The 23,435-nt window shown below is 43.8% G+C and overlaps 1 protein-coding gene across 4 annotated transcripts in view; it reads right to left on the reverse strand.

Annotated features, from left to right (window-relative positions):
- The window catches only part of LOC122550565 (angiomotin-like protein 1), a 260,953-nt gene that overhangs the window by 17,796 nt on the left and 219,722 nt on the right, over positions 1–23,435 (reverse strand). For all 4 annotated transcript variants that reach the window (XM_087988016.1, XM_087988017.1, XM_087988018.1 and 1 more), the window contains one exon: positions 20,560–20,709. In XM_087988016.1, coding sequence (XP_087844142.1) covers positions 20,560–20,709 — 150 coding nt within the window. The remainder of the gene's footprint in view (positions 1–20,559; positions 20,710–23,435) is intronic.

The following is a 23,435-nucleotide window of genomic DNA, read 5'->3' on the forward strand; positions in this document are numbered from 1 at the left end:
ATCTGCCGAATTTCTGCTCCTCAATTAAGGAGTTTGCAAAGGGATTTATGGATAGTAGATGTCCACTTCATAACTTGCTCTTTGTCATCTTTGTCATCAGCAGACTTAACAACCCAGCATTTATCCATTTCATTGTTACAGTGATTGAGGCTCCAGTGCTGATCCCTGTAGCACTGCATTGATTACATCTTGTCAACCTGCAAATGACCCACTTATTCCTACCTGTTAGCTTAACAGTCCTCCATCCATGTTATTGTGTTTCCCCTTACAAAATAAACTCTGGATTTGTGTAGTGACCAGCAGAAATTGTGTTTTGACTAATATATTAAAATTCATTAAACAACAATCAACATAGCTAAAGGAAACATTCAGCTGCTAATGCATCACTTCTTCTGGCAGCTCATTCCATACATTTACCACCCTTCGTGTGAAAAAGTTGCCCTTTTGGTCCCTTTTAAATCTTGCCCCTCGCATCCTAACCCTCTTGTTCTAGACTCCCCTACCCCAGGGAAAAGATCTTGTTTAGTTACCTATCCATGCTCCACATGGTTTTATAAACCAAAGTCGCCATTTGGGTTCTGCTGCAGTTGGATTTTCAGATGCCATTTGATAAGGTATCACATCAAAAGGTCACCACATAAAACTAGCGTTCATTTTATAAAGGGAAACATGGATGGAAGATTGGTTAGCTAACACATAAGGATACAGGATTATTTGCAGGTTGACAAGATGTAATCAATGAAGTGCATTAGGGATCAGCACTGGAGCCTCAATCACTTATCACGTGTAATAATGATGTGAATAAACGCTTGGTTGCTAAGTTGGCTGATGACAAAGACACATAGGAGAGCAAGTTATAAAGAGGACATAACCTATCCATGTATCCCTTTATAGACTCCTTAACTGAAGGGCAGAAATTTGACAGGTGAACGCTAATGTGCAAAAATTTGAACATATTAAACTTGTCAACATAGAATAGAATAGCAGCAAACCTTTAAATGAAAAAATATTGCAGAATGCCATAGTACAGAAAGATCTAGGTGCCTTTGTACTGGTACCACCAAAAGGTTAATATCCAGATGCAGCAATAATTAGGAAGACAAATGAGGTAGGGAAGGTAAATATGAAATACTTACCTCGTGAATCAGCAGGAGCAGAAGTGGATGCAGGAACTGCTGGATAAGGGAACTAATATATTCAGGCAGTGGTTAAACCCAAAACACTACACTTGTAGTGTCTGCCACCCAACCTCCACCTCTAACCGAAAAAAAAGACTCTGCGTGGAGGGTTGATAAGGAAAGGTTGTTTTTGTAAATCTCTTTTGGCAACTTAGAGCAGTTGCGTGCTCCTCTTGCAGGATGTGTGAGGTAAGGGTCACCAATGGTGTCCCTGCTGGCATCACCAGCTCCAGCTCCTCACAGACTGTATTTGGGAGGTGGAGCTGGATGAACTTTGGAACATTCGGGAGGCTGAGGGGGTGATAGAGAGGCATTATACGGAGATAGTGACACCTAAATTACAGGATAAACATAGCTGGGTGACCATCAGGAGAGGAAAAGGGAATAGGCAATCAGTGCAGGAATCTCCTGTGGCCCTTCCCCTCGCTAATAAATATACCACTTTGGTACTGTTGGTGGGGTGACCTATTAGAGTGAAGCCACAGCAATCAGGTCTCTGGCACTGAGCCTGGCTCTGTGGTTCAGAAGGCAAGGGGGGAGAATCGGAAAAGGTTAGTGAAAGGAGTTTTAATGGTTAGAGGAACAGACAGGAAATTCTGTGGTCGTGAACAAGACTTCCAGATGGCATGTTACCTCCTGGCTGCCAGGGTCAAGGATGTCCTGCATCAAGTCTGCACGATTCTTAAAAGGGAGGGTGAGCAGCCAGAAATCATGGCACACATTGGTACCAATGACATAGCTAGGAAAAGGGATTAGAGATTAGATTAGATTAGATTAGATTAGATACAGTGTGGAAACAGGCTCTTCGGCCCAACAAGTCCACACCGACCCGCCGAAGCGCAATCCACCCAGACCCCATTCTCCTACATTTACCCCTTCACCTAACTCTACGGGCAATATAGCTCAGCTAATTTACCTAACCTGCACATTTTTTTTTGAACTGTGGAAGGAAACCGGAGCACCTGGAGGAAACCCACGCAGACACGGGGAGAATGTGCAAACTCCACACAGTCAGTTGCCTGAGGCGGGAATTGAACCCGGGTCTCTGGCGCTGTGAGGCAGCAGTGCTAACCACTGTGCCACCGTACCGCCCATGAGGACCTGAAAAGTGTACAGAGAGTTAGGTTGGACTAAAAGGCAACTGGAGTAATCTCAGGATTGCTACTGGTGCCACGAGCTAGTGAGGCTAGGTACAGAGAGTACCTGCAGCTGAACATATGGCTGCAGAGCTGGTGTAGGAGGGAGGGCTTCAGATATGTGGACCTTTGGGATACCTTCTGGGGAAGGTGGGACCTGTACAAAGAAGACAGTTTGCACTTGAACTGGAATGGCACCAATATCCTAGGCAGGAGGTTTGCTAGAGCTCTTCAGGAGGGTTTAAACTAGCTTGGCAGGGGGATAGGAACAAGAGCCATGGATCACAGGATGGGGTAGCTGGTGAACAAGCAGGTATAGAGTGCAGAGAGTCTGTGAGGAAGGGTAGACAGTTGATAGGGCAAAGTTGCAGTCAGTGTGATGAGTTGAAGTGTGTCTATTTTAACATAATTTGGAGATGCCGGGATTGGACTGCGGTGTACAAAGTTAAAAATCACACAACACCTGATGAAGGATCATCGCTCCGAAAGCTAGTGTGCTTCCAATTAAACCTGTTGGACTATAACCTGGTGTTGTGTGTTTTTTTATTTTAACATAAGAAGTGTCAGGAATAAGGATGAACTTAAACAGCATGGATCAGTACTTGGAGCTACAATGTGTGGCCATTACAGAGACTTGGATATCACAGAGGCAGGAATGTTGTTGGATATTCCAGGGTTTAGATGTTTCAGAAGGAATACAGGGGGAGGTAAAAGAGATTGGGGAGTGGCATTGCTAATCAACGATAGTTTAATAGCTGCAGAAAGCGAGGTTGTCGAGGAGGGCTGGTCTACTGAATCATTATGGGTGGAAGTCAGAAAGGAGAAGTCAATTAATTGAGAGTTTTCCATAGACCCCACTAATAACAACAGAGATACAAAGGAGCAGATTGGGAGGCAGAGTTTGGAAAGGTGCAGAAGTAACAGGATTGTTGTCACAGGTGACTTCAACTTCCCTAATATTGATAGGAACCTCCTTACTGCAAATATTTTGGATGGAGAAGACTTTGTGAGGTGTGTCCAGGAAAGATTCCTGACTTAGTATGTAGATAGGCTAACTAGAGGGGAGGCCATATTAGATTTGGTGCTTTGCAATGAACCAGGTCAGGTGTCACATCTCTCGGTGGGAGAGCAGTTCGGTGATAGTGATCACCACTCCCTGACCTTTACCATAGTCATGGAGAGGAATAGGAGCTGATGGTATGGGAGAGCATTGAATTGGGGAGGGGGAATTACAATGATATTAGGCAGGAACTGTGGAACATAAATTGGGAACAGATATTCTCAGGGAAATGCACAACAGAAATGTGGAGATTGTTTAGGGACACTTGCGGCGACTGCTGGATAGGTTGAGCCCACTGAGGCTAGGTTGAAAGAAACTTGGAGAATTGGAACATTTAGTCAAGAGGATGAAGGACACTTACTTAAGGTGGAGGTAGCAAGGGCTCTAGAGGGTTAAAAGGTAGCCAGGCAGGAACTGAAGAATGGACTTAGGAGGCCTGGAAGAGGGCATGAGAAAGTCTTGGTGGATAGGATAAAGGAAAACACCAAGGCATTCTACACTTACGTGAGGGAAAAAAAAGAGGATGGCCAGAGTGAGGGTAGGGCCAATCAAGGAAATTGGAGGGAACTTATGCCTCGAGTCAGAGGAGATAGGGATGGTCCTGAATGAATACTTGGTTCAGCATTCAATGGTGAGAGGAAACTTGTCGTTTGTAAGGACAGTGTGAAACAGGCTGATAAGCTGGAACTGGTTGATGTTAGGAAGGAGGATGTGCTCGAAGTTTTGAAAAACATGAGGATAGATAAGTCTTCTGGGGCAGGTGGGATATACCCAAGGTATTACAGGAAGCGATAGAAGAGGTTGCTACGGCTTTGGTGATGATCTTTGCACTCTCACTGTCCTCTGGAGTAGTACCAGATGATTGGAGGGTGGCAAAGGTTATTCCCTTTTTCAAGAAAGGGAAGAGAGATAACCCTGGGAATCACAGACCAGTTCAGTCTTACGTCGGTAGTGGGCAAATTATTGAAGATGATTCTGAAGGACAGGATTTATGATTATTTGGAAAAGCAAAGCTTGATTAGAGATAGTTAGCATGGCTTTGTGAGGGGCAGGTCATACCTCACAAAACTTATTGAATTCTTTGAGGAATTGACAAAACACATTGTTGAAGTTGGAGCAGTGGATGTGGTGTAGAGGATTTTAGCAAGTCTTTGATAAGGTTCCCCATGGCAGACACATTCAGAAAGTCAGGAGTCATGGAATACAGGGGAACCTTGATTATCCAAATACCAGTTATCCGAAAGTCGGATTATCCGAAGGAGAGCTCGTGGTCCCAATGGAAACATTACATTAAAGACATGTTTCCAACAGTGATTGCGTCTTTTGTTACAATGATTAAACAGCACTGTCTCCAAATGACTGACCTCCCGCCCTATCTCTCTCCGCACACTTTCCCAGAGGGGTGTACTCTAAATTCCACACCCCGCATCCCCGCTTCCCAGGAATAATCTCTCCAATATTGTCCTGTGCAGGACAAACGTGGAACCTGTCAAAAAGTTGTTGTAAGAAGTTGTGTGTGTGGCTGGGGCTAGGCCTGTGTCTGTGCGTTATTTGGATACTTACCTCACAAAGGCAGTTGCAGCAGCAGCAGTAATCTTGTTGTTGGTGTACAGTCCGACTGTCCCGAAGAGGGGCTGGGGGTGGATCGGGGCGGGGGGGGGTGGCAGGGGCTCGCGCACTTTGTGCTGGGAGGTAGGGTTAGACAGAGTTTTGGGGGATTGGCCCAGATTGAGTGTGGGGCGTGGTTGGACCAGGTTGGGTTGGTGGTGTTGGACCTGGTTGGGGGTGGGGTTGGAGGGGGTGGTGTTGGACAGGGGGCGGTGATGGGAGCGGGGCCTTGCATGCTGTGTGCTGCTGCTAGTCTCCTGAACGGGGAGCAGACTTTAAAAATTCCAAGCCCCAGAGCAAAGGCACTTAATCGATTTTCCAAATAATCAATTATCCGAACCAAATAGTGCCCGCCCATCTCGTTCAGATAATCGAGATTCCACTGTACAAGGAAATTTGATGACCTGTATACAGAATTGGCTGGCCCACAGAAGACAGAGGGTGGTAGCAGATGGACAGTAATCAGCCTGGATCTCGGTAACCAGTGATGTTCCACAGGGATGGGTTCTGGGACTTCTGCTCTTTGTGATTTTTATAAATGAGGAAGTAGACACATAGGTTACTAAGTTTGACACAAAGGTTGGTAGAGTTGTGAATAGTGTGAAGGGCTGTTGTAGGTTGCAACCGGACACTGACAGGGTGCACAGCATGCTGAGAAGTGGTAGATGGAGTTCAGCCGAGAAAAATGAGAAGTGAATCACTTTGGAAGGTCAAATTTGTACACAGATTACATTGTTAAAAGCAGGATTCTTGGCAGTGTGGAGGAACAGAGAGATCTTGGGGTCCATGTCCAGAGATCCCTCAAAGTTGCCACCCAAGTTGTTAAGAGGCGTATGATGTGTTGGCTTTCATTAGCAGGGAATTGAATTTAAGAGCCGCGCAGTTATACTGCAGCTCTATAAAACCCTGGTTAGACCACATTGGAATATTGTGTTCAGTTCTGGTCATCTCATTATAGGAAGGACATGGAAGGTTTAGAGAGTACGCAGAGGAGATTAACCAGGATGCTGCCTGGACTGGACGGCATGTGTTATGAAAAAAGGTTAAAGGAGCTTGGGCTTTTCTCTTTGGAGCAAAGGTGGAGCAGAGGCTGAGAGGTGATTTGGTGGAGGTGTACAGGATGATGACAGTCATAGAGTGGATAGCCAGAGACCTTTTCCCAGGGCAGAAATGGCTATCACAAGGGGGCCTAATTTTGGAGAAAGGTTTAGGGGAGATGTCAGAGGTAGGTTCTTTACTCAGAATGGTGGGTGCAAGGCATATACTGCAACTGGTGGTAGTAGAGTCAGATACATTGGGAACATTCAAGCGACTCTTGGCTTGGCACATTGTAAAATGTAGGGTATGTAGGTTAGTTTGATCTTAGAGCAGGATAAAAGGTCGCCACAAAATTAAGGGCCGAAGGACCTGTACTGTGTTGTACTGTTCTACGAAATGTTACTTATTGCAAAGGGAATGGAATACAGAGGAACCGCGATTATCCGAACGTCAATTATCTGAATTTCGGATTAACTGAACAAGATCGCAAGGTCCTGATGCTCAACTAAACTGTATTATCTGGCATTCAATTATCCGGCATTCCATTATCTGAAGAAAATACTCACCACCCGTGTCATTTGGATAATCAAGGTTCCTCTATAAAAATGTCACTACCTATTCTCGAGGTGAGTCCACCTCTAGGATATTGTGTACAAATGAGTAATGTGGTATATGAATTTCAGTGCCAATGAAACGTATGTCCTTTGGGACATACAACCGGCACACAAAGGCTGGCAAATCATTTCAAACAACATATCACTTTGGATGTTCAGAACAAGCAGCGATTGACAACTAAGTCAGTCCACATTGTCAAAACTCTAAACACAGTGGTCAATCTTAGATGTATTTCCACAAGTGGATAACATGTGCTAAATAATCCTGAGTGTGTGAAGAATAATGCTGATAACCAATTTAAGTTAGTTAGTTATGCTTGCAGTGTGGTGTATTGAGGACTATGTAGGATAGTTCTTTGAACGTCATTCTTTGTGTACAGAAAGAACATATATATGCACACCACTGGTTTCAACAAAGAAAACTGGCAACAGTTATTCCCTGATTGTTTTTTCTGAACAATATATTAGAACATAGAACATAGAAGAATACAGCGCAGTACAGGCCCTTCGGCCCTCAATGTTCCGCCGATCCAAGCCCACCTAACCTGCATTAGCCCACTATCCTCCATATGCCTATCCAATGCCCGCTTAAATGCCCATAATGAGGGAGAGTCCACCACTGCTACTGGCAGGGCATTCCATGAACTCACGACTCGCTGAGTAAAGAACCTACCCCTTACATCTGTCCTATACCACCGCCCCTTAATTTAAAGCTATGCCCCCTTGTAATAGCTGACTCCATACGTGGAAAAAGATTCTCACTGTCGACCCTATCTAAACCCCTAATCATCTTGTACACCTCTATCAAGTCACCCCTAAACCTTCTTTTCTCCAATGAAAACAACCCCAAGTGCCTCAGCCTTTCCTCATACGATCTTTCTACCATACCAGGCAACATCCTGGTAAACCTCCTCTGCACCCGTTCCAGTGCCTCCACATCCTTCCTATAGTATGGCGACCAAAACTGCACACAATACTCCAGATGCGGCCGCACCAGAGTCTTATACAACTGCAACATGACCTCAGTACTCCGGAACTCAATTCCTCTACCAATAAAAGCCAGTACGCCATATGCCTTCTTCACCGCACTATTTACCTGGGTGGCAACTTTCAAAGATCTGTGTACATGGACACCAAGATCCCTCTGCTCATCCACACTACCAAGTATCCGTCCATTAGCCCAGTACCCCATCTTTTTATTACTCTTACCAAAGTGAATCACCTCACACTTAGCTACATTGAACTCCATTTGCCACCTTTCTGCCCAGTTCTGCAGCTTATCTATATCCCGCTGTAACCTGCCACATCTTTCCTCACTGTCTACAACTCCTCCGACTTTCGTATCATCCGCAAACTTGCTCACCCAACCTTCTAACCCCTCCTCCAGGTCATTTATAAAAATGACAAACAGTAATGGTCCCAAAACAGATCCTTGCGGAACACCGCTAGTGACGGCACTCCAAGATGAACCTTTGCCATCAACTACTACCCTCTGTCTTCTTCCAGCCAGCCAACTCCTAATCCAAACCTCCAACTCACCCTCAATGACATACCTCCGTATTTTTTGCAGTAGTCTACCATGGGGAACCTTATCAAACGCCTTACTAAAATCCATATACACCACATCTACCGCTTTCCCCTCGTCCACCTCCTTAGTCACCTTCTCAAAGAATTCAATAAGGTTTGTGAGGCACGACCTGCCCTTCACAAAACCATGCTGACTATCCTTGATCACATTATTCCTATCCAGATGTTCATAAATCCTATCCCTTACAATTCTCTCTAAGATTTTGACCACAACAGAAGTGAGACTCACTGGCCTATAGTTACTAGGGTTATCCCTACTCCCCTTCTTGAACAAGGGAACCAATCTTCTGGCACTACTCCTGTAGACAACGAGGACATAAAAATCAAGGCCAATGGCTCTGCAATCTCCTCCCTTGCTTCCCAAAGAATCCTAGGATAAATGCCATCAGGCCCAGGGGACTTATCTATTTTCACCCTTTCCAGAATTTCCAACACCTCTTCTCTACATACCTCAAAGCCATCCATTCTACTTAATTGTGACTCAGTACTCACATTGACAACAATGTCCTGTTCCTGATTGAATACTGATGAAAAGTATTCATTCAATGTCTCCCCAATCTCTTCAGCCTCCATACGCAACTTCCCACTACTATCCTTGACTGGACCTATTCCTACTCTAGTCATTCTTTTATTCCTGACATACCTATAGAAAGCCCTATATTAGGTTTTCCCTAATCCTACCAACTAAGGACCTTTCATGTCCCCTCCTTGCTGCTCTTAGCTCTTGATCAGAGTTAATCTGCCTGGATTAAGTAAACTTTGGCAGTTAACTGTTAGTCATCATGAACTGATACATTCTCTGACGACACTTGTAGTAATTTGAGTCCAGCTGCCAATCAATGAGCACACTCTCTCACAGTAAATGTTTATTCCATTTGGTATTTCTTGTAAATTGTTCTTAAGAGTGCAAGAGAAAAAGCTTCATCAAAATTTGTCTTTTATCAACAACGTCCAAGTTCTATACTAACAAATGGCTATTAACAAAGAAAACAATAATAATTGCATTAGAAACAGTTCAGGCAAGATTCACTCCATAGAAGAAGGTGTTGTTATAGGAGGGAATAGTGGAGTTTAGGAAATCTTATTAGAGTCATAGTCATAGAGATGTACAGCATGGAAACAGACCCTTCAGCCCAACCCATCCATGCCGACCAGATATCCCAACCCAATCTAGTCCCACCTGCCAGCACCCGGCCCATATCCCTCCAAACCTTTCCTATTCATATACCCATCCAAACTTCCCTTAAATGTTGCAATTGTACCAGCCTCCACCACATCCTCTGGCAGCTCATTCCATACACGCACCACCCTCTGCGTGAAAAAGTTGCCCCTTATTTCTCTTTTATATCTTTCCCCTCTCACCCTAAACTATGCCCTTTAGTTCTGGACTCCCTGACCCCAGGGAAAAGACTTTGCCTATTTGTCCTATGCATGCCCCTCATAATTTTGCAAATCTCTATAAGGTCACCCCTCAGCCTCTGATGCTCCATGGAAAATAGCTCCCAACTCCTGTACGTAATACTCTGACCAATAAAGGAAAGCATACCAAACACCTTCTTCACTATCCTATCTACCTGTGACTCCACTTTCAAGGAGCTATGAACCTGCACTCCAAGGTCTCTTTGTTCAGCAACACTCCCTAGGACCTTACCATTAAGTTTATAAGTCCTGCTAAGATTTGCTTTCCCAAAACGCAGCACCTCGCATTTGTCCGAATTAAACTCCATCTGCCATTTCTCAGCTCACTGGCCCATCTGGTCCAAATCCTTTGTAATCTGAGGTAACCCTCTTCGCTGTCCACTATACCTCCAATTTTGGTGTCATCTGCAAACTTACTAACTGTACCTCTTATGCTCGCATCCAAATCATTTATGTAAATGACAAAAAGTAGAGGACCCAGCACTGATCCTTGTGGCACTCTACTGGTCACAGGCCTCCAGTCTGAAAAACAACCCTCCACCACCACCCTCTGTCTTCTACCCTTGATCCAAATGGCTACTTCTCCCTGCATTCCATGAGATCTAACCTTGCTAATCAGTCTCTCTTGTTGAACTCCTTACTGAAGTCCATATAGATCACATCTATTGAAACATTTAAGATTCTGAGTAGACTTGACAGGGTGAATGCTGAAAGGATATTTCAACCTTATTGGACACACTAGAAGCCTAAGACAAAACTTTAAAGTTAAAATGTTAGAGATGGTGAAAAGTATTTTCTTGAAATTTACTTCTCCAAAGAACATATAAGGTGAGGTCACAGAATGATAGAATAGAATAGAATCCCTACACTGCAGAAAGAGGTCATTTGGCCCATCATTATCTGCATTGATCCTCCAAAGAGCAACCATCCAGGTCCACACCTCCATCTTATCCATGTAACCCCACATTTATCATGACTAATTCACTTGGTTTGCATATCCCTAGATGGTATGGGGCAATTTAATATTAGTTAGTCATCATGAACTGATACATTCTCTGACGACACTTGTAGTAATTTGAGTCCAGCTGCCAATCAATGAGCACACTCTCTCACAGTAAATGTTTATTCCATTTGTACAGCAAATGGAACCTGCAAATTTTTGGATGAGACTGGTCCAGGAAGTAAGAAAGGAGGTTGCTAAACCTTTGGTGAAGACCTTTGCTTCCTCACACTCCACGGGAGTCATACCGGAGGATTGGAGGGAGGTGAATGTTTTTCCTCTTTTCAAGAAGGATAAAGGGAAATCCCTGGCAATTACAGACCAGTCAGTCTTACATCTGTGGTCAGCAAGGTTTTGGAAAGAATACCGAGGTTTAGGATTTATGACTATTTGGAAAAGCATAGTGTGATTAAAGGCAGTCAGCATGGCTTTGTGAGGAGCAGATCACATCTCACAAATCTTATTGATTTCTTTTAGGAGATGACAAGACAGGTCGACGAAGGGCAAACAGTGGATGTGGTGTATATGGACTTCAGGAAGGCATTTGATAAGGTTCCCCATGTTAGGCTCATTCATAAAATCAGGAGGTATGGGATACAGGGAGATTTGGCTACCTGGATTCAGAATTGGTTGGCTGACAGAAGGCAGAGAGTGGTTGTAGATGGAAAGTATTCTGCCTGGAGGTCAGTGTTGAGTGATGTCCCGCAGGGCTCTGTTCTTGGGCCTTTGCTCTTTGTAGTTTTTTATAAATGACTTGGATGAGGAGGTTGACGGGTTAGTAAATTTGCTGATGACACAAAGGTTGGAGGTGCCATCGATAGTATCGAGGGCTATTGCAGGCTGCAGCGCGACACAGACAGGATGCAGAGCTAGGCTGAGAAATGGCAGATGGAGGTCAATCTGGATAAATGTGAAGTGATGCATTTTGGAAGGTTGAATTCAAATGCTGAATATAGGATTAAAGACAGGATTTTTGGCAGTGTGGAGGAACAGAGGGATCTTGGTGTTCAAGTACATAGATCCCTCAATGTTGCCACCCAAGTGGATAGGAATGTTAAAAAAGCATATGGAACTTTTGCTTTCATTGACAGGGGGATCGAGTTTAAGAGCCATGAGGTTTTGCTACAGATCTACAAGTCCCTGGTGAGACCACACTTGTAATATTGTGCCCAGTTCTGGTCACCCTACTATAGGAAAGATACAGAGGCTTTGGAGGGTGCAAAGAAGGTTTACCTGGACTGGAGGGCTTGCCTTATGAAAGAGATTGACTAAGATTGGACTTTTCTCTCTGGAGAGAAGGAGGAAGAGGTGACCTGATCGAGGTACATAATGTAATGAGAGGCATGGATAGAGTCAATAGCCAGAGACATTTCCCCGGGCATGATTGACTGCCACGAGGGGTCATAGTTTTAAGATATTGGAGAAAGGTATAGAGGGGACATCAGAGGAAGGTTCTTTATGCAAAGAGTTGTGAATGCATGGAATGAGTTGCCAGCAGTGGTGGTGGAAGCAAAGTCATTAAGAACATTTAAGTGACTCCTGGACATGCACATGGACAGCAATGAATTGAGGGGTGCCTAGATTAAGTTATTTTGTTTTATATTAGGATTAATCCTCAGCACAACATCAATGACCAAAAGGCCTGTTCTGTGCTGTACTTCATGTTCGATGGGAGGAAACGGGTGAACCAGCAGAAACCCATGCAGACACGGGGAGATAGAAGAGTAGATTAGATTAGATTACAGTGTGGAAACAGGCCCTTCGGCCCAACAAGTCCACACCGACCCGCCGAAGCGAAACCCACCCATACCCCTACATTTACCCCTTACCTAACACTACGGGCAATTTAGCATGGTCAATTCACCTGACCCTGCACATCTTTTGGACTGTGGGAGGAAACCGGAGCACCCGGAGGAAACCCACGCAGACACGGGGAGAACGTGCAAACTCCACACAGTCAGTCGCCTGAGGCGGGAATTGAACCCGGGTCTCAGGCGCTGTGAGGCAGCAGTGCTAACCACTGTGCCACCGTGCCGCCCATAAGGAGCGGAAGCTGCATTCAGATCAGCTATGAACTTCCCAAATGGCAGAGCAAGTTCGAAAGATCGAATGGTCTGCCTCTTCTCTGCTGAGTAAGAACTGTAGAATTTCTTAGATTGAGGTAGCTGAAAGTACCACTAGAACTGAGTTCAATAGTGGTCTGTTTTTCGTGGTTTGTTTTTGTTTAAATATATTTTATTGAAAAATAGATTTTTAATATTACAACAAATACAAAACAATACAATTCAAAAAAATTCAAAGAACAGAAAAAAATTTTAAAAACCCAAACCGCCCTCATGTATTAAATTATATTCAAAACCCCAACTATTTAACTAAATAAATAATAACTTACAACAAACTAATAAATAATAGTAATCCAGTTCAACAAAACAAAACACTAACTCACGAATATTGAGAGCATCTATTTCCATGTATTCATACGTTCCATGCTTCCCCCCCTCTAAATATTGGACTCATAAAAACACAACCTTAATAGCTACATAAAAGCCTTTATTAGTGTTGGCAGACAAATCTGTGTCCAGGTAATCCAAAAAGGGCCGCCGTGTCTATGCTCCATTAAAAATCTTACACCAACCTGATAGGCCCGGGTGTTTGGATACCCAACCTAGCAAGATATTCTTTCTTGCACAGAAAGTGAGGATGTTGAAAAGTTTTTTTCTTATGCGCATCTACAGACAATATACTGGGCATGGCAAGAAGGGGAAGAGATTGGGTCTTTATACCCTTACACTCAAAATCCTCTCCATTACATCTGCCACAGAACTCCAGTATGTTTGAAGCCTACCACAGGACCAGAGAAAATGGGTAAGAGTGCCTGTACTAACTTCATACTTGGAGCATGTTGAAGATACTCCTGGTTTAAATTTTGACAAATGATCCAGAACCAAGTGGACCCTGTGGAGAATCTTCAACTGCAAAACATTGGTCCTATTGCAAATTGATATCTTTCTTGCGTTTTCTCAAATATCTTCTCATGCCTCTGAAGAGACGTCAATGCTTAGCTCACTCTCCCACACCCTGCAAAGTTGATCAAGCTCATCTGAGATGCCGCTTCCCCCCCAACCCCAGTTGATGATATAAAGTGCTGATGGAAAGTGTACTCTTAGCACTAAGCACCCTCATCTCTATGACGGATTTGTAGGAATCAGTCAAAAGTGTCATCTTTTTTTGAATAAAACCCCTAACTTGAAAAAAAACGGAAGAGGTCCCTGCTAAACAGCTCGTATTTCCTCACTAACTGATCAAAAGACATAATTGTGTCTCCATCAAATAAATCGCCCATGTAAGATACACCCCTAGCTGCCCAATGATTGAATCCTGAATCCATCATCCCCGGCATATCAACTATAGGTGTAAGAAAAGATATTTTGCCAAAATTGCCTTCCCTCTGCCAATTGCCCTCCATGTTTTAACAGTATTGATAACTACTGGATTATAGTATCATCGATAGTCACAGGTGAGGTGCCGGGAGACTGGAGGTTGGCTAACGTGGTGCCACTGTTTAAGAAGGTTGGTAAGGACAAGCCAGGGAACTATAGACCAGTAAACCTGACATCGGTGGTGGGCAAGTTGTTGGAGGGAATCCTGAGGGATAGGATGTACATGTATTTGGAAAGGCAGGGATTGATTAGGGATAGTCAACATGGCTTTGTGCATGGGAAATCATGTCTCACAAACTTGATTGAGTTTCTTGAAGAAGTAACAAAGAGGATTGATGAGGGCAGAGCGATAGATGTGATCAATATGAATTTCAGTGAAGTGTTCGACAAGGTTCCCAATGGGAGACTGGTTAGCAAGGTTAGATCTCACTGAATACATGAAGAACTAACTATTTAGATATAGAACTGGCTCAAAGGTAGAAGACCTTTGTGGTGGTGGTGGTGGAGGGTTGTTTTTCAGACTGGAGGCCTGTGACCAGTGGAGTGCCACAAGGATCGGTGCTGGGTCCACTACTTTTCGTCATTTACATTAATGATTTGGATGTGAGCATAAGAAGTATAGTTAGTAAGTTTGCAGATGACACCAAAATTGGAGGTTAGTGGACAGCAAAGGTTACCTCAGATTACAACAGGATCTTGATCAGGTGGGCCAATGGGTTGAGAAGTGGCAAATGGAATTTAATTCAGAAAAATGTGAAGTGCTGCATTGTGGGAAAGTAAGTCTTAGCAAGACTTCTACACTTAATGGTAAGGTCCTAGGGAGTGTTGCTGAACAAAGAGACCTTGGAGTGCAAGTTCATAGCTCCTTGAAAGTGGAGTCACAGGTAGATAAGATAGTGAAGAAAGTGTTTGGTATGCTTTCCTTTATCGGTCAGAGTATTGAATACCGAACTTGGGAGGTCATGTTGCGGCTGTACAGGACATTGATTAGACCACTGCTGGAATAATACGCACAATTCTAGTCTCCTTCCTATCAGAAAGATGTTGTGAAATTTGAAAGGGTTCAGAAAAGATTGATGAGGATGTTGCCAGGGTTGGAGGATTTGAGCTATAGGGAAAGGCTGAACAGGCTGGGGCTATTTTCCCTGGAGCGTTGGAAGCTGAGGAGTGACCTTATAGAGGTTTACAAAATTATGAGGGGCATGGATAGGGTAAATAGACAAGGTCTTTTCCCTGGGTCTTTTCTGGGGGAGTCCAGAACTAGAGGGCATAAGTTTAGGGTGAGAGGGGAAAGATATTAAAGAGACCTCAGGGGCAGCTTTTTCACACAGAGGGTGGTATGTGTATGGAATGAGCTGCCAGAGGAAGTGGTGGAGGCTGGTTCAATTGCAACATTTAAAACGCATTAGGATGGGTATATGAATAGGAAGGGTTTGGAGGGATACGGGCTGGGTGCTGGCAGGTGGGACTAGATTGGGTTGGGATATCTGGTCGCATTGGACGGGTTGGACTGAAGGGTCTCTTTCCACGCTGTACAACTCTATGACTATGACTCTATTCCTTAACTGTCATTTTGTCCAAAAACAGCAAGCAATTTAAGGGACACTTTGCCTGAGAGGTTTCAACCATATTGAAAGAGGGTCCGCACAAGTCCAATCACTCATGTAAGATAAAGGCGAACTTAGTTTATAGTTTTTAATGTCTGCGAGATCCACTCCCCCCAAGTCTGTGAGGCAATTGCAGTTTAGCTAATTTAATAAGGGGCCACTTACGATGCCAAATAAAAGAGCTGAACTAGTCGTTCAGTCTCTTGAATGTTTGCTTATCGAAAATCAGGTGGAGCATTTGAGTAGGGTACAACAAACTGGGGAGATTATTCATCTTAATAAGCGCTATCTGACCCAACCATGAGGCCAGAAGCACCTTCCACCTTTGAAGGCCTTGCTTGATTTTGTTGAATAATTGAACAAAATTAGCTTTAAACAATCGATCGAGAACTGGAGTGATGAATATGCCCAGATACATAAATCCCCACTGTGATCACTTAAATAGGAATCCAGATTCCCCCTCAAGATCTAGCATCTTCCTAAGACCATAGGCGTAGCCTCTGATTTTGCAAAATTAATCTTGTACCCCGGAAGAGGTGCCAAACGACTAATGTACTGTAACAGTTGAGGCACCAAAACTCCTGGATTTGATTTAAAAATGTACGTCATCCCCGTACAACGAAATCTTATGTAATTTGACTCCGCTTCTGGAGCAATACATTGGGATCCCTATGAATGGCCTCTGCCAATGGTTCAATCATCAATCTAAAAAGCAATGGCGAAAGGGGTCAGCCCTGTCAGCTGCCCCTAACAATACTAAAATTGTTTGATTGTACCCTGTTGGTGATGACTGCAGGGTCACTGTAGAGAACCTTCACCCATCTTATAAAGGCTTCGCCCAAGCCAAACCGCTCTAGAGTATAACTTGGTCAAATGCCTTCTCTGCATCTAGAGAAATCACCAATCCCTGTATTGACTGTTGTTGATACGCTTGAATTACATTGAGCAGCTTCCTAATATTATTGGAGGATCTGCAGCCCTTTATGAAACTTGTCTGACCCTCTTTAACAATAGAAGGTAACAAAGTTTCCAGCCTTAGTGTAAGAGTCTTAGAAAGAATTTTAAAGTCTACATTTAAGAGTGAAATGGGCCTGTAAGAAGCACAGTCCTCCAGGACCTTCTCCTTTGAAAGAATAAGCGAAATATTGGCCTCTCTTAGAGATGGCGGGAGACGATCATGACTGTATGTGTCATTGAACATGTTGAGCATCAGGCCTGACAAGTTGCTCATAAAATTAGCTGGGAAGTCCATCAGGACCGGGTGCCTTTCCACTCTGAAGCTTCTTCACAGCCTCCTGCATTTCTTGCTCTGATAAGGGGGCATTGAGAAAAGACTCTTGTTTGGGGGTCACACCGGAGAGCTCCAGATCCATGAAAACAGACTCCATCTTGGTCCACCCCTCCTCATAACCCTCAGATGGGTATAATTCAGAATAAAATCTGAATTAATCAGGTTTATGAATCTTTTTGGAATCACATGTTAGCTTCCCAGCCCCTTCCCTAATCAAAGTAACGACTTGAGGGGGGCACTTTATTTTTCCTGGCAAGATACACTCGGTACATGCCCAGTTTGCCACCATGCTCATACAACCTTTGTTTTCCAAAAGTAAGCTCCATCTTTGCTATCTGCATTAGCATGGAATTTAATGCAAACCACACCGCCTTAATCCTCTGTAGCTTGGCCAAAGAGGAGTTCTCAAAGTAAGCCTTTTCTGTGCTTCAAGGAGACGTTGCTGCTCGCCCTTCTGCCTCTTCCTGCTGGCAGAGTAGGAGATAACTAAACCCTTGGCTTAGACTTTGGCAGTTTCCTAAAGGACAGACGGGCTACTAACTGAGCCTGAATTAATGTCTAGGAACACACTAAATTCCTTACACAAGTACTCCACAAACCTATTATCTTTAAGGATAAAGGAATCCATCCGCCAGTGCCTCGAGCCCACTATAGCATCCTTAATCTTAACCATCAGGTGCACTGGTCGGAGATGGTAATATTACTAATCGTACAAGATGCCACCAAGTCCAGGGTTGCCATGAGGGTCAGAGAAAAAAAAACAATACTGGTGTGATATGTGTGGATTGGAAAAAAATGTAAAATCCCTGCCTGTAGGGTGGAGACATCTCCAGACATCCACCAATCCTAACTCTACACGCAGATCCACAAATTAATAAATTTGTACAGAGGGTATCGAGAGGCCTTTGGGCAACCTGTCTACTGTGGGATCCAAAAGACAATTAAAACCTCCCCCTATAATGATATGCCAAGACTCAAAACTGATCAATTTAGAGAATATATCTACTAGAAATTTGAGGGAATGGGCTGGAGGGCAGTAAACATTTAGAACGCCATATTCGTCCCCGTTTATCAGGACTTTGAGAATTACAAACCTCCAGTGTGTGTCTTTAATATACTCCAGTAATTTAAATGGGAAATGCTTCCAAACCAATATAGCCAATCCTCCTACTTCTGTAATTAAAAGATGATAAGTAAACCCGATCAAAGCCATTCTGCTGTAGTTTCAAATGCTCCCTATCATCCAAGTATGTCTCCTGTGACAAAGCAATATCCTCCTTTTCCTTTCTAAGACTTGAGAGTACCTTATTCCTCTTAATTGGTGAGTCATTCCCCTTGATGTTCTAGGTACACCATTTAATCAAATTATTAGCCATAACTTTCTGCAGTAACAGTTAGATTCCAGAGACGAAGAACTCAAACCACAAATCGCTGAGCCTTAGTGTCACAAGATCCATCAAACTTAACAAAACACTACATAAACTAAACCCACCACAGTTAACAAACCTACAAAGCTATCAAAGACTATAACCAACAATAACCAAAAGAAAACTAACATATAAAGTGCCGATGGCACTGAATAGCGAACTCACCCCTTGCCCAAAGGGGGCATCTAAAACCCAACTTCCTATCCCACTGCCAAAATAGGAGCCAGGGCAATTAAATACCTGAACTGGGCATAAACTGTCCGTAAGTAGGCATATAGCCATCCCAACCATTTTCCTTCCTTCTAGCTAGAATCGCACCACAAACACGAGCAGCAAAGAAAGAAAATACACCATGGAATAACAACGTGAACAAAGAAATTTTGAAAAAAAAACAAGTAAGTACTCTACCCACTCTTTGGTATAACTTCACTTAGAAATTGAACATAAACATTCTAGCCACCCCCCAGCATAGTTTAGACCAGATTATTACCAATAAACAATAGGAAAAGAAAGCTCTGACTGGACTTGCTCTTTTTTTAAAGAAAAGTAAAGACACACCAAAACAACACTACTATTTGTACATACTGAATTGTTCAGATTAAGTTAATTTGTCTCATCTTCTCCGAAATGTCAAAGAGATGTACAGATCCATCTAAGATGATCTGAAGCACTACCGGATACCTCAGAGTGTACTGGATCCCAAGCGCTCTCAGTCTTTTCTTGAAGCCATCATAGGATTCTCTTTTCTGGATCACTGTTGCAGAGAAATCCTGGAAGAACATGATCTTAGAGCCCTCGTAAACTAAGGCCTTCAGAACCTTCCCCTGGATTCTGGAAGCTTCCACATTTCTCTCCTTATCTCGATAGTGATGAAACCGCACCAAGATAGGACAAAGACATTGGTGCAGACCTGACCTCTGTTTCATGACCCAGTGAGCCCTCTCAATCTTCAAGCTTCCCATTCCTACCTGCAAGTTAAGGAATTTCGGCAAACAGACCTCAATAAATTCCACTGGTCGCTCACCTTTCTTACCCTCCAGGAGATCGACGATGTGAATATTTTTCTCCTGTTCCTGTTCTAGAGGTCATCAACCCAGCCAAGCAAATTACGGACCTGTGTCTCCAGGGCCTGGATCCTATTCTTGGAGGAACCAGTATCAGCCTCCACCACTGTGACTCTGCATTCTACCTCATCTGTCCTTTTCCCCAGGCCTCCTAGCTGCTGTTCAGGGATAGAGATCAGGGCCAGCTTCTCCTCTATCTGCTTCCCCAACATCTCGCAATATTTCACAAGCTCTTTTACCAGGACTTGGAAGGAAATCGAGTCTGAGAATCCTGTAGGCTGGGCTGCAGACCCGGCCTTGGATGCACCTGCTCCCTTCTTTGGCATCTCTAGACATGGTGCAGAGCTCTGCAACATGATATTTCTAGATTGCTGCCATCTTGGATGCCCTTAGTGGTGTGTTTAAATTTTTTTTAAAATTAGTTTCCAATTCAGTTATGTCAAGGTTAACTATTGTTCCTGTTCTAAAATTTCTATGCAATCTGGAAATAAAGCGGTGGTCAGAGTGATCTTGTGTGAATGGAGATTCAACTCTAAGGTTTCCTGATACAATGTAAGCTTCAGTCCTCCCAATCTCTGATTTCTTCCATCCCCTTAAGAACTGGTCTCTCCTCTAATTCTTCGTTCGCACACATCTCTGGACTTGCTTCCAATGTCTTGGCCCTAAGGTCTGAAATCCCTCCCCAAACCTCACCATCAGTATCCCTCAATCTTTTTAACACATCTCAAGATGTTGTGGAAAGGTGTTAAATCAACTTGCGATTAATCATTTCTCCTAATAACTCCTCGGTGTTGGGATATTTGTTATGTTAACTGTACTTAATAAAAACATTGAAATGGTATCTAATTGTGGCAAAAAGCTTGAGGATTAACTTTAACAGTGAACAGAAAATCCTCATAATAAACTAAGAGAAAACAGACAATTTAAAAGTATCCTAAATGCAAATAATTTTTAATCTGTCAATCTTTGCATCTCATACAATTAAAATTGTCCTTAAAACTCTGCAATTTTAAAAACTATTAATACTGCAAATAATGTGATGATGCATTGAAGTTTCTTACAGAAAAAGGATGTCTGAAAGCAGGTATACCTGTTGTACTCGAAGAGATTCTAGCTCTCGTTCCAGCCGAATGCGTAGCCTCCGTTCCATCTGCTCCCGCTTTTCACAGGCTGCTTGCAGCTGCGTTAAGGCCTGTTGCAGTCGCTCTACCCTTTCCACATACACTTGTTTCTTCCTCAACTGTCAACAGAAAGCAAACATCAACATCATGGTGGCACTAGGAATGAGCTTGCTTTTCAGGCCATAACATGTTTAAAGTCTTTGGAAAAGTACACCACATTCAACACTCAATCTGATTTGGGGCGGCACGGTGGCACAGTGGTTAGCACTGCTGCCTCACAGCGCCAGAGACCCGGGTTCAATTCCCGACTCAGGCGACTGACTGTGTGGAGTTTGCACATTCTCCCCGTGTCTGCGTGGGTTTCCTCCGGGTGCTCCGGTTTCCTCCCACAGTCCAAAGATGTGCGGGTCAGGTGAATTGGCCATGCTAAATTGCCCGTAGTGTTAGGTTAAAGGGGTAAATGTAGGGGTATGGGTGGGGGTTGCGCTTCGGAGGGTCGGTGTGGACTTGTTGAGCCGAAGGGCCTGTTTCCACATTGTAAGTAATCTAATTGTCTCCTCCATATTTAGGCTATGGCACTTGGTGTCAGGGTGTTCTGATATCCTAAGTGTACAAGTGATAAGCTAAGTGTACAAAATCTGAAAACTGGTTGCAGAATCTTGTGGAAACAATAGGCATCTCAGCCGCTGACTGGAGAACTGGCAAAACTCCCATGTTGTCTCTTTAATGCCTGCCACATTTTGGGCAAATTGTGCATTTAACATGGCAGCGGGAGGCTGATTACCCAGGATCAAAGAGCCCAAATAGCAGAGGTCCCACCCACCGAGAGTTTTTGTTCTCAGCAACATTATCAGGGAAGTGTTTGCTGCTGATACTACTCTTTCCCAAAGTCTGATCAACAAGGTGCACAGGTGGAAGGAATTAGTAGTGGTGGGTGGTGGCTGGGGCAGAATGGGTGAGTGTTCAAATGTAGAATTTGAAAGTAGGGGAGGGTGCATGGGAATGTCATGTTCAAGGGCAGTGGGGCTCGTAGCAGGCTATCCCCTCCAAATTGCCTGGTTCTTCAGACAAGAGTGCCTTTGAATGAGTGGACAATGAAATAATTCCAGAGGCCAGTGTTCCATCACCAAGTCACCCTTTATACATGGAGAGTCATTGACACTGATCCAGCTTCCTCAGGGCCACCTCTGAAACTCCTGTTCATATCTGTCAGCCAGTGCTCCGTGACTGGACGAGGTTAACAGCCCCAATCAGGGAACTCCTATTCTGAGGTCCACCTGGCTGACTTCACTACAACCACTACATCCTTCCCCCTCTGACTTCAAGGATGTAGCCCAGTTTTTTTTGTTTCTTCTTCTGTGGCGTTTTAGCACTGAGTCAGGTTCCTCCAAGTCCGCCTCTGATACAGATGGTGTGTAATGCAGAGTAAGTCATGGCTTGTTCCCAGAGCATTTCAGAAGAAATTAATTATCCTCTTCAGACAGCAAGGTCTGCCGTGTCCATCTCAGATTCAGAGGTATCTTCAACGCTTGATGGAGAGGGAGAACCCATGAGTTCCAGAACAGTCAGATGGTGGTCGAGGAGCCAGGGACATTTTGTTCCTACACTATTTATGAGTTTGCAGCTTTCTTATGGTTCACATGCATGTTCAGGGCCATCACACCTACCTGAACTTCATAAGTCACTGGACCTGACCTTACTCGACCATGCCTTTTACCCATGGTTCCTGTATCAAACTGTCTCTCTCGCTTAGCAGAGTTTTGTGTCTGACATTGAACAGCATCATGAGTGCCAATCTCACCTTCCAGATCCAGGAAGAACAGATTTAACCTGGCTCGGAGTCCAGACCATCATGGAAGCCAAGCTTTCATCCATGGACTCTATTTACACAGCTTGTTGCCGTGGAAAGGCTGCCACCATCCAAGATCCACTGGATCCGGGTAATGCTCTCCTACAACCTCTTCTGTCAGGCAGAAGATACAGAAGCTTGAACACATGCACCAAGTTCGTTAACAGCTTCTTCCTGGCCATTATTAGACTGATGAATGGACTATCTAACTTCAAATAATGTTGACCTTGCCTAGCATATGCCCTGTGTGACATAACTTGCATGTCTACGTCTAATTTTTTTTTCACCCTATGATCTGTATGTCCTTTCACCCTATGATCTGCCTGAACTGCTCGTAAACAAACCTTTTCACTATACTTAGGTACATGTAACAACATCAAATCAAGTCCTCCCCCCATTAGCAACTCTGCTGGAGCTATCCGTGTAGTTGGATGAAGGGTACTTCTACAGTCAAATAGGAACTAGGACAATTTGGTAGCTAGTGATGCTACAGGATGTTTCTTTAAGCTTGCCTTCAAAGTTTGGACTGCTCTTTCTGCCTACCCGTTGGATGGTAGATAATATGGGGCTGTCCTTCTATGTCGAATCCCATTTAACTTCAGGAAATACTCAAATTCCCTGCTGGTGAACGATGGCTGTTTATCTGTGGCCAACAATTTCACGAATCCTCCTCTTGCAAAAGATGTGAGCAGGTTTTCTATTGTTGTTCACAATGACTAAGAACCCATGAAAATAACATGTATAGTTGACATGTAACAAAGTCCATCTTTTACTCATTCATTCCCGTGAATGTGAGGGTGCTGTTGGTGGTAATTTTTGTCCTTAATGGGCACTGCCCTACAAATGCACCTATGTCTACCCCAGGTTTACATTTATCTAGATGACCTCCACATTTACTGCAACAATAAGGGGGGGCTTTTACTCAGTGGTGGTAACCTAGATCCATGGCAGCAAACAGCGACTTATAAGATACTATTTCACTGCGGAGGGGCACGT

Source organism: Chiloscyllium plagiosum, unplaced genomic scaffold (assembly GCF_037043375.1).
Source record: "Chiloscyllium plagiosum isolate Xiang-an unplaced genomic scaffold, Cpla_swu_hap1 HiC_scaffold_6, whole genome shotgun sequence".
Taxonomy (NCBI): domain Eukaryota; kingdom Metazoa; phylum Chordata; class Chondrichthyes; order Orectolobiformes; family Hemiscylliidae; genus Chiloscyllium; species Chiloscyllium plagiosum.